At 42.8% G+C, this 17,807-nt stretch overlaps 1 protein-coding gene across 1 annotated transcript; it reads right to left on the bottom strand.

Annotated features, from left to right (window-relative positions):
• Positions 1–541: 541 nt before the first annotated feature.
• On the bottom strand, positions 542–15,914 carry smtla (somatolactin alpha; the record flags this gene model as incomplete). Its single annotated transcript, XM_083772547.1, has 5 exons — positions 542–745; positions 1,445–1,624; positions 3,149–3,262; positions 5,333–5,518; positions 15,690–15,914. 5 exons carry the CDS (start codon positions 15,912–15,914, stop codon positions 542–544), a joined length of 909 nt encoding a protein of 302 aa, XP_083628673.1.
• Between the last annotated feature and the right edge of the window lie 1,893 nt (positions 15,915–17,807).

The following is a 17,807-nucleotide window of genomic DNA, read 5'->3' as shown; positions in this document are numbered from 1 at the left end:
TATGATAAAAGGGGCTTCTTGCTGAATCCTCCAGAGGCCAAACGAATAATAAAAAAAAACCCTGCGAGAACTGGCAAGCAATACAAACTCCAGTTAAGAACAAAAGAAAATGGAAATCAATGCGAGAGAATATGCAGATCTCTTTCTTTGACAGAGCAACATAGCGCAAATAATCCTTTGGGAGTATGCCTCGGATTACCATTGCCAGGTTCAAAAATAAAAATAGCAAGTTAAGGAAACCGTAGAATGCAGTATATACTGTAGAAACAGGGGTCTATCACACCTACTTACTGTAGTACTTAGTGTTGTGAAGGTGTTTGAAAAAGCAATCGATAAAGAGTGTTCTGTACTGCAAGCAAGGTCGAATGAGCCTAAGGCATGATGGTTATATTTCCACTAACAGTCTGGGGTCACCGAACAAGTAAATTAGTCTAAAACTAAGTGCTGCGTGGAAATAAAGTATTAAACTAAATAAAACGGCAAAAAAAAGAACTGCACTGCTCATTATTCCATCTCCCTGTTTCCGTTAAAGACTTCTCTACTAGTACAAAGCACAGTTGTACTTGTCGGTCTGCCGACATTTTAGAAGCTTGAGGAAGGTTTCCAGCTTGTGCGCGTCCTTCTTGAAGCAGCTGAGCGAGGCGTAGTCCCTGAGGACCGACTCCAGCATGTCTGGCTGCAGGTCATGCTGGGCCAGCATGCTGTGCTGGTTGGAGCTCATGGTCAAGGTTTCCTCATCCAGCATCTATACATACACGCACATGGATGGTAGTAGAGCACGTTTGGCTAATTAATGATGGTGCCTCTGAGCTTAGTTTCTCAAAGCTTTACAGCCATCCAAAATAGATATTCACTATATAGGGTTGCAACAGTTAGTCAAGCTAGTAATAAAATTGATTGTGCATCCTGTGTAGATTTTCGTCTTACACAAACATTAAATTCCCATTGACAACGAATGGAGAATTTTACATCATATAGTGTCTGAGCAAATCAATATAGGCAGTTTTAAGTCATGATGATGTACGATGATAAGAGCGTCAGGTGTGAACACAATCGGTGCCGGGTTACCTTCAAAATAGAAGCTCTGGGGTGCCGGAGCTAGAAGCTCCAAAGCATTCATATTTTGAACGAGAGGCATGTTGAAGTCAGAAATGAAGCGCGTAGTACTGTACATCCATCAGATCAAAACCACGGAGAGCGCCCTGGATTAGGAGAGACGAGGCATTCTTTCTGTCGCGCTAACAGCTAATCGAACGGTAAGCTAATATGAAGGCAGAGCGAAGCTACGGGTGCCTAATTTAAAAAAAAGGAAGAAATTGAGGACTGACTTGAGACCTTGGAGCCTTTTACCTTGCGGATCAGGACCGCCACGCCCTGGTTCCTCCAGAACCTTTTACCTTGCGGATCAGGACCGCCACGCCCTGGTTCCTCCAGAACCTTTTACCTTGCGGATCAGGATCGCCACGCCTCGCTCCAGACTGACGAGCTTCTCCGACATCCACCTGGTCTTGTTGAGCAGCAAGTCTGGGGCGTCGTCGTATCGGTCCAGCGTGGTCTGCAGGTACGCCAGCGGCTCGATCCACGCCTGGACCAGCATCAGCACCGAGTGGAGCAGCCATTTGTCCTGCACAGAGCACCAGTGTTGTTTTTAACAGCACATTTTGATTTTAGTTCTAGTCGTCATAGTCTTTTGAATAGTTTTCATCTCTTTCACCTGGAATGTTTTAGTCAACTAAATATCATACGATTTTAGTCGACTAAATCTACAGTTGATTTAGTTGACAAAAATGTATTTTGGCGGGCCTTGATGCCGTCATAATGGCTGATTTTACACTTCTGATGGCTGATCTACACGCTCACAACGCGACGCGTTGGGAGCTACATATGTAAATAACTATCCCCCGAGCAATTTTTAATGTATGCCTACTGTACAATAAAGCAAGCCTTTCTGTAGGAGGAATGGAGAGTGGGGAAAAACATTTACATCATCCAGGGTTATGGAGCGGGCATCTTCTCATCATTAGTAACGTGAGCAGAACTGACACGGATACGGGGAGCTATTAGGCGACTGAAACGTATACGTTCATTACATTATATTTACAGACGGTGTTTCAACTGCCACGTTCGGTGAGCAAAGTCTGCAGATGTGCTTACATGCTCCTAAGTAGTGCAGAATAGAGAGCAAGTACCAATCACCATCATGAAAAATTGCAGGATCACAAAAAAATACAGTATATGCAATAACTTCAAGGTGATAAAATATACTGCCGAGCCAAAGTTATAAGGAACGAACATGTAGTATATTTGATTGCCGATGTTACAGACAGACGATGAGCAGTTTCAAGATTGCTAAAACGGGAGTTTTTACTCTTCAAGTAATTGCCTCTGCCATTACATTTGGCATTTGTGAGTTGAAGGGTTATAATTATATAACTTCTCATTATCTAAATTATAGTTCACATCAGCCAAATCATCTTCCTTTGGCCTTTAGCTAAGTGCTGTGTGTAGTTTCCAGTTTGCTGATCAGGCTAACCTTTTAGCCTGTAACAGGGTATATCCCCACTGGACAGGGGCCAAACCTGACCCAGCACAGAGCGAGGCCAACGCTTAAAAATATAATAAATTGCACAGTTCACATATGTATTCATGAGATTCAAGAGACCTTTTTAGTGTAATTGGCATAAACCATCCGCCATTCTACAGCTGCAGGGATGGGACTTGGAGGCAGGAGGCCTCACTTATACACTTAGTGACCATTATTGCAACAACAAAGCTCGGGCACTTAGCACCTGCGCTGCTGCATGGTGACTTGTGGGCAGAAAAATGCATACAAACAAAATGAATGTACACTTAATTGTGTGTGCGCACGCGCACGCGCACGCACATGCACACACACACACAGACACACACACACACACACACACACACACACACACACACACACAGTTTTGTCCCTGTCACTGTCTGGGCATTTATATAGGCTATATCATATCCGCATATGTGAATGTGCATTATGCAATGTGTATACGTAAGTGCTTGTGTGTGCACATTGTGTGTGACTGTGTGTGTGAGTGACTGTTTTACTGTGCGTGCGTGCGTGAGTGCGTGCGTGCGTGCATGAGCGCACTGCACACACACATTTTCTTACAGAGATCTGCTGGATTTCATTCTTGGAGATGGGGACGGGGAGGGCTTTAATGACACACACATAAGCAGCCTGGTTCCTCTGGGCACGCATGGGGAATGGGACAAAGAACTCCTCCTACACACACACACACACACACACACACACACACACACGCAAACACATGCATGCCAAATAAGCCAAAGTACATGTCAGGAAAAACTTGTACTGTGAAAACCTTGGCCACTTGAGAGCTGTCTGTCTGTCTGTCAGTAAGCTACCATGATGCACGCTTGGCAGTTTGTGGTACTTTTGGTTCATCATCTGTTAGGACTCCCACAGTGTCTCTCTCCTCAGTAACAAGCCTCGATCCTTTCAAGGGCCACGTTGGATCTCCACACGCCGAGTGAGACGGGAGAGACTCGACACAGGCAGATGCTAAACCATGCAGGGTCTTCCATGCATGGATGCAGCATATCGCGCTCGTGACGCAAATTCCATTGTCATCTGTTTCTTGAATAAATAATTTCTTTCTTCCCAGGAGAGATAAGATTACTTTACAGCCTGTCGGTGAGAACTCTGATCATGTCAGGATTCGAGTGCAAATGACAGAAGGTTCTGTATCTGACACGCTGTGGGTTCCCTGTGTGCTGTCTGACAAAGAGCTAACATGCATGGTTCTTTTAGCACGACGGCAGCACAATCTGTAGTTTGATGAGGATCATAATATCATCACTGACGGGCGGAAACCTTCTATAACAGTTGTGTGAATCATTATGGGTTCCTTTAGTTTCCTACATTTTGTTTTTAATTATTATATTGTTTCAAATCATAACCCCCCCCCAAAAAAAAAAAAAAAAAAATGTCGAGTGTGGAATTAGATTTTCCAACTGACTTCAGTTCAGTCGACATTCGACCAGGGGACCAATGTGCACACAAAAACATGGAAGTGGCTGACTAAAGAAGCGATTTAAACGCTCGCTTCAACCCGTAACTTGTATTTTCTTGTCCGGAACTAAAGTAAAATTAGTTTAGCTCATTATCGGACGTTCCTAGTGGAAACCATGCGCCAGTTCAGAATCGCAGTGGATTTAATGGTAACTCGGTGCAGGGACCTCATCTCGGAGCTACAGAATGAGCGTATACAGGTACTGAGGTCACATATGAGCTACCTGGTGTCGCTATTTTGGGCATGTCATTCATTATACGCAAACATTTTCAAAAATTCAACTTTTTTTCTCTTTGTTTGTCTAAAATAGCCTGTAGAATAGATTCTACAGGCTCACGACGATGCGCTGTGTGCTTGTAGATGAGAAGAAGTAGGCTATTTCCGTTACTTTTGCGCAACACTGTCATGTGAGAAAGTACGAGACAGTGCACTCATTTATAGAGAGAGAAGAAATCATGAAAAGATCAAACATGGAGATGTATAGGCAGCATATGTGACTCATTAGCAAGGATATGGAATACTGCCATTCTGTGCTCTTGATTCCTGCTCGCTTGTTCCCTTTTTGGCATCGGCGTATTCTAAAACATTTAGCTGAACACCACGAAATATGCATGCTCATCGGATTATTAGTCAAACTGATTCATAGAGGCAACTCATATTATTAGCCCCATATAATAAAAAAGTGATAATACATATTAGACAGTTTCACCAGAACCAAGTATAAAAAAAAAAAAAAGTGCACTGCTGTCAGTAGAACCGTTGCCTCGGGGGTCGACTCTTTTTACGGCATCGCTTTCTCAACTGCTGATTTCACATTTTATAAAAACAGACCATCCCTCATGCCCTGGGCCTGTGGCATTAGATAAAAATATCCCTCCTGCCCCCAACCCTCCCCCCCACCCCCCCCCCCCCCCCCACACACACACACACACACACACACGCACGCACGCACGCACACGCACGCACACACGCACACACACCACTACCACCCGTAGCTTGTGGACCTTTACAAATTTAGATTGCATTTGAGGTGAATCCTCATCTTGCCAGGCACGGTTTTGAAAGCCGTTTCATACTAATACGCAGCTAAATAGGCGAGAAAAATGGTTATCTTGTTTCTCCCCTGAAGGCCCACCTACTTGTATGATTGTATAACGTGCACCTTTCGTGGATCATGCCATAATGCAGTAGAGTCAACTGCAAGGGGTTAGGGGAGTCAAGTCTCTCTGGGGTGGGGGTGATGTTTGGATGACACTCACAAACAGAGAGCAGGATTCCTCCGACACGCGGTAGATGATCTCGGCGTGCTGGATGACTCGGTCCAGGAGTTTCTCCTGGGAGATGGAGGACGGGCACCGGGCCAAGCTGCCCTGCTCGCCTTTGCAGTCTGCCGGGACGCCAGCGCCAAGCAGACAGGGCCAGAGGAGCACGGCCCACACACACACCTGCTGTAGGACTGAATAGTACACACACACACACACACACACACACACACACACACACACACATATGAACAACAAACACAGACACGTACAGTAGGTGCGCGCGGCCACACGTGTATGCATTACGCATGCACTCATGCACGCTCTCCCAGGCAGAAACCTTGTATCTCCAAGATTCTATTTTGCATCATACAGGAGTGTTGCACAAAAGTTGTGACAATAGTTTTGTTAAGTATTCGTTCACGAAATACTTTCACTCTATGGGATGTTTCCTTGCGCAATGCCAAGGGCAGAAACTTAATTAATTAACTCCCACAATACATTTAATACAAAAGAAATACTGTGGGATTAAGAGCGATGACGTCACGCGCTCTGCTCGAAGAGCATGAAGTGAGCGCCTATACATCAACGTATCTTTATTCCCTTTCCATCTGCCGAGCTAGAAGGTCAGGACTTCTGTTCTCGAGTACCGTGAAGTTCCCGATAATCTTTTTGACTTATTTTCAACAGAAAGCCTTTTTTCAACTTTGCAGATATAAAGCTTCTACGGTTTCAGTAAGTCTCGTTACTAGTACGAACCTTTGGAAAACCACCAAGAGAACAAAGGATTAGTTTGAATACCTGTGACGGTTTGCATTCTGTCAGGACAGCTCTTCCTCTCTACACCTTAACATTTCCACAGTTCTTTTATACAGTCTGACCATGAAGGCAATGAATGAAACAAAAGGCCAGCAAGGCTTAATTGTCTTGCGTGGGCTTCGTGAGAGGTATACCGCTTATAAGTCAGATGTCTCTTATTTCTTCATTGTTATGCATGATTCCTACTGTTACTGTGTGTCTTACCTTGGACTGAAGGCGACAAAAGGTAAATAAATAAATATACAAAGCGGGGAAACAAAAGGAAATCAGCCAGGTGCTCAGTGGAGGTACAAAAGTTAAAATGGGACGGTTGTTGCTTCAAGGATCAGCGGAATATAACGTTTTGATCTTTATCTTTTTATCTCTGTGTGAATGTCTACCCACCCAAATACAAATGCCAGGGTAGCTAGCAAGGCCATCAAATAACACGATTTAAAGTCCATGGAAATAAAGGGTTGAATTTAACAGATTTGTTTGGTATTGGTATTTACAAATGACAAATATGTGTACTACAAACCCAGGGTCAAAAGTTTATACATGCTCATCCATGGAATGATCACAGTCACTGGACTTGTTTGAAGATGGGGACGTAGAGTCAGGGGCAGCAAAGTATTTGCTTGGTTTAGTAACTTCCATAGCTGTTGACATTCTTATTCACCATCTCAAAAATAGACACCTGGAGATATATCGGATATCAAGGCCATTATGGCGGCTTTGGCCTAAGGACCTATCATTTTTTGCATTCATTGCCTCCAAGAACGTCCTGTTCTGCAGGCTGAAAGACAACATGAAAAAAAAATGAAAAAACGTATTCAAAAAATTCAAAAAAATATATGGCAACAGAAATTATTTAGTGCATGTGATTATCACACGAAGAGAGACGGAAACGAGAGCCAAATATATAATTGATTTCCTTTTTTTTTTCCAATTACTTAAGCAAATAATACAGAATCTTTTCTGCCATGGAAAAATAAATAAACTCTGCCCAGGGGCCGTAGGTTATCCTTTTTCATGACTGTGTTCAGCTGCCAGGGGGAGAGCAGCACACATTCAGAGCATAGAGAATCCATCATAATAGTAGTAATCCGCACAGGCCCCGATGGAATGGCGCCGCACTAGGTAGGCGTACATACTGTATACACGACGGCGTAAAAACCCGCCGTTCCATATTGCACCCCTTTGAGAGCATCCTACATGTTCACTCAATCACAATGTATCTAATCCATTCGGAGAATTACAAGGGGATACGTTCTGTGTGTCAATTTGTGGAATTTCAAACCCTTGCATTAGGGCCCATGCATGTTGGTAACTTGTGATGCACCACATCCTGCTACACATATTTCTGTAATTAAAACAAAACAAAAAAACCTGGGAAGGGTCTTTCTCCTGTAATGATGCATCGTCTTTAATGAAAGCTTTCGTTATGCAAACGAATGCATATTTAAAAAAAGAAAAACGAGACAGATCTTAATTTGACTACCCAAGATTAACAGTGATATTGTAACCATTCCCAAACAAGGATTTGTACTGTATGTTTTATTGCAATTGTAATGAGATTAAGCTCTTTTGAGTCTTATTCGTTTTTTTCTTCTCTTTCTACTGTTATTTTAGAATCTACCATAGCACCCTGCTACCCCGCATGAAGCTCAAATGGAAAGCTTTAATAAGCTCGCTCTCGTAATGAGCTTGAAAGTGTTTCACAAATTCATCTTTAAGACACAGTTGATCTTGTTCAAAGTTTCTAATACTATACCCATTGTATCACACACAACATACGTGGTACACAGTGTTTGTAATCAGTCATTCTAATAAGGGTTGTGACATGTTTTTCAAATGGACATCTCACTATGGAACTGTCATGGTCTGCCACCTCTACCAACCTGCACCCCCCCCCCCCGATCCTTGATTTCACTGAGTTGTTTCAGATCTTTATCGTTATATATTCATGTGTGTGTGTGTGTGTGTGTGTGTGTGTGTGTGTGTGTGTGTGTGTGTGTGCGTGCGCGTGCGTGCGTACTTATGTTGTGTATTGTTTGATAGGCTGTATTTAGAGTAAAATCTATCACAAGTTTCCTGTATTTGGTGTTCCACATTTGGATCCATCCTTGAGTGAAGTCCTGCCAGGAACAGAATCCTTCACGTATTGACAGATTATTGGGATTAAACACATTTTCCAATGTTCTCAGGCAGCTAGGCCACGGCCCCAGGGAGCATGTTGCAGAGGAGATCAATGTTCCGTCAGCACAGTGAAGTGACAAACATTTCAGAACTATATTTCGTAGGTGGCAACAAGCATTGCGTTACCGAAACACTGTAGACGTCACAACAAGGTGTTCCCTATTCACACATCCTTCTATCTACAAGACACCTGGAGCCTCCCTGCTTGTCACCAGATATGGAGGACAGCCTATGTATATGAAGCAGTGTTCTCCTAATCCCCTCCCTGTTCCTTGTCTTGCTCTACCTCCTTCTAATCGTGGTTGTCAAAATGTCAACATGTTTTTGAGCTTCGCCGATCAACTGAAAAGTTCGTTTTTTTCTTCCAGATTGTATCAGATGCAAGTCATGAATCTCTGTGGTGGGGCAAAAATAGCAACATTTGCAGCTTCTCAAATGTTTATTTTTGTTTGCTATGTTTATTTTTCCACATGTAAGTGGAAAACTGTTTATTAGATTGTTCTAATCCACAAAGCCTACTTTCCATAGTAAGAGAAATGAATGCATCCTGAGTGAGCAATACTGTGAAAATTGCTTTCGAGAAAGCACCTAAATTGCAAGAGGAAAGAAAATGCGTGAGAAAAGTGGCAGTCTGTGTACTGTCATAATCGTAGTCTCTTTGCTAAACAGCTCCCCATCTGATATCATGTCTGGCACCTACACCAGCGCATTATCATTTGGAATTCAAAGCAATCCATCTGGGAAACCCGAGAAATCGTGTTTGCATTCAAATCCATATCTGCACCACAAAGGAAAACAAACACTATTTGTGTTTCACTTCTGAGATAACACAGAATTCTTGCTACACTGATGCTTGCCAATATTCTCCGTTTGATTGTTCGGATTGTTTCCATTCTGTATGAGAGCTCTCAAGCATTTCATTAGCATACGATTAAACTTTGGCCCAGATTCGAGGTTATTTTTTTTCCAATAACTAGGACTAATAGTGCTGAAACAATAACGTAAAACTGCTCTCAATGTGTTTCATGGTGTTCTGTCATGCACAGAAGGCTATTTTTCTTCAACACTCTCACTCTCAACACATCTTCACATTAGTTACCTGTCCAGTAAATATAAATACGTATATTCCTTCTTAACTATCAAATTGAGGAAGGGAAGCGACTTTCCAACCAGTCCAGAAATTGAAACAGCTAACCTTTCTGTCACCAGATCATATTTCTTTGTATAACAACCACATGGTGTCATGGATTAAAGTTCTCTGATTTCAGTCATTTGAATTCAATAGAAGCCAGCAGGTCTTCTATAGAAGCATGTTGGCCTTTCTACAGTCTCTCAGTACGTCACAGCTTGTAGATAGGCTATTTTCAGTTCATATTTTAATATTTCATGGTTATTTTAAGATTAGAGCATTTGAAGTGGTCAAACTAGCAATGTGTTCACAAGCATAAAACCCTAATGGTGTCCGTGTCGGGTGTTTCATAAAAGGAGAGGTTAAAAGCCTCTTATCTTTGATGCATTCACCTGTTTGGCACAGTATTACTAAAACAAAACAAAGAAATATACAGTATATCAGCGAAATAATATTTTGAGATAAGAGGCTTTTAACCTTTCCTTTTATGAAACACCCGAGACCATTATGGTTTTATGGACGATGTTTGTGAACACATTGCTAGTTTGACCACTTAAAATAATGACCAGGACATTTTTTAAATATTAACAGAAAATACAATATATTAACAAAAAAAAGATGTGACGTGCTGAGAGATTGTAAAAAGGCTATGTTTGCTGGCCAACATGCTTCTATAGAAGACCTGCTGGCTTCTATTGAATTCAAATGACCTGAAATCAGTCGTGGCGACTGAGAACTGTAATCCATGACACCATGTGGTTGTTATACAATGTTGAGTTAATGTATGATCCCTATATATATTTTGAGGTGGGGATTCCGTGGCCAAATACAGATAATTCTGTATTTGGCCACCACTGACTTTTACACAAACGTAGAATAACAGATAAAGTGAAGAAGAAGAGCACGATGCCGCGCTACGCCGTTGATGTGTGAAATGTGCTCTGCTATAGTCTGCTTCAGTATGCCTGAACGTTTACACGGCCTCTTTATCCCTGATGGAGTAAAGAGAGAGCACACTCATACATATTTAGCAGTTTGGTTTCATTATGTGACACACTTCTTTCTTTCTCCTGCCAAGGGCTGATTGGCAACCCTTGGAAAACATCGACTCACCCTGATTGGACAATTGCACGCATGCTGTGAGAGAGAGACGGAGAGAGGGGGGGGGGGAGAAGAGGAGGGAGAAGGAGAGAGAGGGATAGAGAGGGAGAGACAGAGACGTGTGTGTGTGTGTGTGTGTGTGTGTGTGTGTGTGTGTGTGTGTGTGTGTGTGTGTGATGGCATTCTAGTTTGTCCCCGGTTAAACTTAAATGATGGCTGGAGAGTTATACCAAATGGGCCCTTATAGAATATAGATCTGGACCTTTACGGGTGCCTTTGGTGTCATTGTACGCTCTCTCAAGAGTTAAATTATGGTTAGACATCGGCATTACGTCATTTCAAAGAAGTCTATTATTATAGACTAGTATCTGTCATTTCTCCTATTGATTGTACCACATCAATACAGCATGGAATTGTGGACAAAATCTTATTCAACAACAACATTTCTAAAGGTGCGTTCAGACTTGGATGGTTACATACAAAGTCAATGCAAAGACTAGAATTGGGCGAACGGGCGCGGCGCGACCTGGCGCGGTACAAACGGGACGAACTGAGGCGAATGTAGGCTACAGTATATAGGCCTATTCACTAGGTCTGAACACAGCTTAAGACTAAGAATTTTGAGTCTGAGAGGCTATAGTAAATGTCATCAAATGGTGGTCCGTGGCTTAAATTATGCAGAATAAATAATGGACCTTGACATGAAAAGGGTTGAAAACCTCTGCCCTAAAAAGTAGACACTCCAGTGAATTGGTAGACACTCCCTGAACAGGCTTCAAGCATGCTCTGGTAGCCAGTCTAGCCATGCCCCCTCCCCTCTCCACACACACACCTGCTGCAAACGGACACTGACAGACACAAGCTTCTTATGTTTGGTATTAAAAAGAGTGAAATAAACACCTCATGGAAGTTGAGTGGAGTATAGTCTGGGTTGTTAGGAAGTGACAGTTTGTGACAGTTTCAAAGATAAGTTAATTAATCTTCATACAAACTGCTTGGTCGATTTATTTTTATTCTGCAGGTGAGTTAGCTACCTATATGCTAAGCATTAACTTGTGTTTGCGTGCGTGCGTGCGTGCGTGCGTGCATGCGTGTGTGTGTGTGTGTCATAGGAAGTGAGTGTGAAATGAACAATGTGCTTGAAGTGCTGTGTGCATGGGTCCTATTAATTAAAAACTACAAGTGTCACGCCGCCAAATGACACAGCAGCCCCACTTCATGGCTGTTAGAACGGTGTACTGCAGGCCAGCCCATAGAAGTCCATTGAAATTCAACTGTAGTTAGCCTACTTTTAAAATAATACGAAATGAACAGAAGATTGATTGATTTGAATGAAAATGTGTTTCCAAATGTATGAAGGGTCTTTGTCAACATTGTTTTTTTCTCAATAGTGGATGTATTTCACATTTAATTTACCACTTGAATGAGTTACCCATAATGTTAACAGAGCAGAGGGGAGACGGCAGACAGAGAACCTGTTGCTTTTAGGGGACGTCACTGCCTTTACGAGGCTACGAGCGCATTCATGTCTATATTTTGAACATGTATGACTGTATGTCATGGGCTTACTGTACTGTATATGCTCTACCTACCGCCGATATACGATGGTGTGTTTTACTGTTGTCAACTTATTAACTTGGCTGAATATTTGGGAAAATAACCCAGCCAAATGGAAGAGTACCCAAATATATCTGGGTATTGAAGACCTCATGAGACTGTGACGTATTATACCGTGCGACCACTTTAACTTGAGATTTACAATGCGAGCACTTTTGACACACTGATGGAGTATATTATTGTGGGTTTTATATTGAGATGGCTATATGTGACATTGAAAAGGACAAATCAAACATATGGGACACTTTATTAGAGCACAAAAAAATGTTGCTACAGCCTCAGTAATGAACCAGTGAAGTATTTTATGATGCCTCTCAGTCTCATAGGGATTGCATTGACAGCTGCAGTACACCGTTCTAACGGACCTGAAGTGGGGCCGCTGTCTCATTTGGGGGCGTGACATTTGTAGTCCCCATGTGTCTCTATGTAGGGCAAGTCTTTCTTTCTTTCTTTCTTTCTTTCTTTCTATGCCCATCTCAGCTTCATGCTGAGAAGAAAAGACAAACTTAACTAGTCTAAATCAACCCATTCTATTATGATAATCAACCCATTCTATAATGAGTAAATTATTCAATTATTTAAATGCAATGCAGTTGTTCAACTTGAGTTGGCACCCACAGTGTCAGTTTTCTTTCCACCACTTATTGGTGCCTGACGCAGTGCCCTGCCAGCCTCTAGTTCTGGGTGCCTGACGCAGTGCCTTGCCAGCCTCTAGTTCTGGGTGCCTGACTGGCCCCTTTTCCACTATGGGGTGGAACCAGAACCAGAACCAGAACTTTCCAGGACCCAGAACTACCAAGAACCATGTGTAGTTCCAGAACCAAGTTCTGCTTCCGTTTCCATATAACCAGAACCCAGAACCTGTTAAGTCTGCCCCCCCCCCCCCCCCCCCCCCCCCCCTATTCCCCCACTGCTGAGTAGCTCGGCCGGCAGGGCCCCCTCCCCCTTGGCACGGCCGGGGGGGTCCCGGAATACAGAGATATTCATGTTTAAATAATGACTGGTTATTATAGAGCCATATGAAATCCGTTTTATTATTTTCCCAATTCCGTTTTATTTTTTCCCAAATTCCGTTTTTTCCGTTTTAATATTTCTGAATTCGTTTTTTTGCTTTTTATGCAATTTCTTTACCGGGAAAAAAAAAAAGAGTGATCGACCGATATGGTTTTTGGCCGATATTTCCGATTACCGATTAGTGGAGAATCAAAAAGCCCGATATAACCAATATATATATTTTTTACAGTAACATAAATTCTAACACAATAATTCCTTTAAATGCATTGGAGAACATTTAATGCTTATAAAAAGTTAGTGCAAGAAGCACCAACATCGTTTTCAGTAACAACCCCCCCCCCCCCTATCAAATGCAGCTTTCATTTAATTAAAGTGCAAACATGTACTGTAGCAGAATATGGAACATAGTGCTGTATGAGGTGCAGGCACAGGCTTAAAACATTATTTTTTTAATCAGGGAAAAATAATCAGTTTATTTATCCAAATTGGTGATCTACAAGCCCACAGCACATTGCAGCATGACATGTTGAGAGCTTGTAGATCTGCTGCCCAAACTCCCCAAAGCCATGTGACCTTGTTGTTTTTACTCCACCACTGAAATTTGCCACATCATTTAATAGCAATACAAGACAATAGCCTTGTATGTCTCAAAACACTGGCCTACAGTTAAATTATTGTCAACTAAATAAATATGAATTAGAAATTAAGACAAATAGGCTACTGACAATGCTACTGATTGGTTCATTCTTCATTGGCTTGCAGTTAGTTATTGCACCACTGTTGAATAATAACCGTTATTATTCAACAGTGGTGGAAAGTAGCTGTATATATAGTATTCTACTTAAATACATTTCGGCCATTTGAAAATAGACAAACTACAAGCTCGATGAGACACGTGAGCTTGTAGATTGTCTATTTTCAAATTTATTTGCTTTATTGTACTTTTTTAAACCAATAATATGAACATATTTTTATATGCCACATGCCACAGCTGTCACATATATTTCCTATACATAATAGATATACTGTATATGCACATACTGTAGTTTATATGAACATGGATATATGCAGCATACATTATATAGGCTATATTTGCCGATATGGATTTCCTTTCCATGTGGGGAGTGGGACAACAGTAAAACACCCGTTTTAAATGCATTCGACCAGTTGTTCTCCAACCTTTACCTGTCTACAATATTTTGCTTAAACTGCAAGAGAAAAATATATCTCATATAGGCTATAGCTCATATGATGATAAATGATAACCCACCTTTTGAATATAGCATTTAACATTGTGTGGGTTGCAATTATAGTGCCTCTTGAGCAGATTGAGCAAATTGTGCCATAACATCCAGTCCAGTTGTAATGTCAATATCAAGAAATGTGCAAATACAAATCATTTAACCATTGTGCTAGTTGAATTTAATTCTTCTAATGTGTAGTATTGTGTACAGCACATTTCTAGTAATGATATGCCTAATGCCTTGCCCTGAAAAAGAAAGAAAATTCTGTTCTGGCAATTTAGAATAGATTATATCGCTCTCGCGCGCGAGCACACGCACGCAAACACATACACGCACGCAAACACATACACACACACGCACACGCACACACACACACACACATCTGCAGTTAGCCTAGCTGTTAGCTGTAGTGTAGAACAACAACTGCAAGCAAACAACTCGTCGCGACAGCTTTATGGCTCTCTCTCTCTCTCCCTCACGCACACACAAGCTCTGTCTCTCCCTCTCTCGTGGCCATAGTGTTTCTGTGTGCTTTTCCAGGTTATTTTTATGTGTGTCCGCTGTCGCTGTGTCGCACTTAGGAGTTTAAAATGTGCGCTGTTGTGTTGTGTGCGCTTCTCCTCGCTCCGGTCTCCTCAGTGCTCAGAGTGCTGTCACCTCAGCTCGACCAATCGAGAGCAGCAGCGCTGCTGGCCCCGCCCATAGGTTCCCAGAACTCAGCGTTAGTACTACCTCAAAAGCAGGGCCGAAAAAAGGTTCTGAGAACCTGGTCTGAAACCGTGCCGTACCGCGCTGTGCGCTGTGGAAACAAACCCAGAACTAAAAAAAATAGGTTCAGGTTCTGGATAGTTCTGGTTCCACCCCATAGTGGAAAAGGGGCCTCAGTGCCCTGCCAGCCTCTAGTTCTGGGTGCCTGACGCAGTGCCCTGCCAGCCTCTAGTTCTGGGTGCCTGACGCAGTGCCCTGCCAGCCTCTAGTTCTGGGTGCCTGATGCAGTGCCCTGCCAGCCTCTAGTTCTGGGTGCCTGATGCAGTGCCCTGCCAGCCTCTAGTTATGGGTGCCTGACGCAGTGCCCTTCCAGCCTCTAGTTCTGGGTGCCTGATGCAATGCCCTGCCAGCCTCTAGTTCTGGGTGCCTGATGCAGTGCCCTGCCAGCCTCTAGTTCTGGGTGCCTGATGCAGTGCCCTGCCAGCCTCTAGTTCTGGGTGCCTGACGCAGTGCCCTGCCAGTCTCATCCGTCTCTCTCTCTGACCTTGTCTGACAAGTTGTTGTTGTGACATGATGTAGACCTATAGTATGACCCCCTGACCACGCCGGTGAAGATGGCCGTGGTAGCGTGGTAGCCACCACCACGCGCGTTGGACAGGAGGTTCCGCGGGTACTTGACCGGCTTGTCCTGTTGAAACAGACCCACCGGCCTTCCCAGGGTGGCAGAGAAGGCCACATTGGCTCGCTGCCCCTCTGCCACGCTCTCCATCAACGTCTTCAGCTGCTCGGCTTGGGCCTGGCTCTCTCAGGCATGATAGAACTGGTATTGAACCAGTGTCTCTCTCCTGGGCGCTCCAAGGTCGCTGCATTTTCCATCTTGTCCACTCGCCTCTCCATGGCGGCCATTCGCTGCGCCACGTTGTGTTGCATGGTGTCCATTCACTGCATCAGGCCCAAGTTACCCAGTCCCTAGGTTGGCGTTATTCTCAGTGCACAGGCCACTGGAGAAGAACAACAGAAGCACAAGGACATGTTCCATTTAGCCAGCCATCTCGGTGAAGAGCCCTCTCTGTCCCGCTGCTATTTATATGATGGAGCACCTAGTGTTACCTACAGTAGGGTAACCAGACGTCTCGGTATGGCCGGGAACAGGTTGACATACATTTAAAAACAAATTCCTAAAATGTACACATTCCTGTGAAACACAAGTATGACCGGTCGTAAATAACACACACTAAATGTCTGCACAGTCGCAAACAGAGATTTCAGTTGAAGAAGGCCTCCGTTTGTCTGTTGTCGCCTGCTGGGGGAAATCGAAAAATAAACAAGAATCCTAAAGGATATAACGTGAGTGCTGGTATTCATTCCTACAGTTTATGTCTTCCTGAACCGTGCAGACCGTTACACCATTACGTGGAATTATTCAACTGAGTGCTTAATGCTCTCGCTTTCTTCTTGCGTCATACATTCTCTCTCAAACATTCTCTTGCATAAATACAGTACCTTATATGTAGCCTATTACTATGAAATGAAAGTGCACACAGTAAAAGTGTTAATAAAACATTAAATTAACACTTTTTACTGTGTGTGCACTGTATATGACCTTTTCCGTATGGAAATGCATGAGTTGTTTCCATGAATTATTGATTAATTATCAGAACGTGCACACCATTGCATGTGCGGCTGGCGGGTGCTTTCTCGTGCTCAAAAGACAGTGAAGCGAGCACTACACCCATGGTGATGATCATAAATAGGCCTAAATACATTCCTTTCTCTGTACAGAAGAATGTCGTGAGCCGGATGAATCACCCAGGATTCTGATCATAGATTCTGATCATGAGAGAAGAAAAAAAAAGAGCTTGTCTCCTTGTTTTCTCCAAAATATATTGTTTATACATACGTCCCGCTTTTAACGAGAACAGAAACCTGCGCAGCAAAGCATGCGTGTGGACGTTAGTTAATTGGTGAGTGCGGTGCGTTGGCCACAGAGCAGTTCAACTGGAGCATTTGGGGGTTAAAAGTTTCTAGGACCTCTAGTATAGAACAAAAGCCAAAATCTTAAATCTTCAAAATACAATTACATTTTTCTACATTTTCATTTGTGTACTCATTATCTCATTCAGTAGTCAATCAGTTGTGAACAGACTGGAAAATAGTATAGGCTATTTATTGATTGATTAAATTATTTATTAACAGGCTTTGGGCCAAGCGCCTAGGGCCTGGGCTTGTTTCCATTGTGGTCTTCTGTATCATATCGGAATCGGTCAGAATCGGTATCGGCAGATATATGACCCTGCCTAACGATGATGTCACTGGAAGACGGGTTTCTGATTCTGAACTGCCCACAGCCCTTCTATGATCGAGACACAGATAGACCAAGTCGAAAACAATTGTGCTATTTTATCATGACCATTAGTGAGGACCAATTAAATTAAGATATAGGATGAAAAGTGGTGAAGTCGTCCTTTAAGTTACTTGATGAGCTTGTGAAATAACCATGCTGTAGCCACCAGCTGTGTTTCCTGATTCGTCTAGCTTGATAAATTATCATCATTATAATTTTATACGAGCAAAATCACATAACCGGCTGTTGGGGGATAGGCCTCCGGTTTGTTCCATGACCATTTTATTTGTTCATGAGACTGCAGAAACGGAGGAGAGG

This window comes from Protomyctophum parallelum (genome assembly GCF_964188405.1).
Source record: "Protomyctophum parallelum genome assembly, chromosome: 9".
NCBI classification, from domain to species: domain Eukaryota; kingdom Metazoa; phylum Chordata; class Actinopteri; order Myctophiformes; family Myctophidae; genus Protomyctophum; species Protomyctophum parallelum.
Note: the sequence above shows the minus strand (reverse complement) of the source record. Positions and strands in the feature narration are given on the sequence as shown.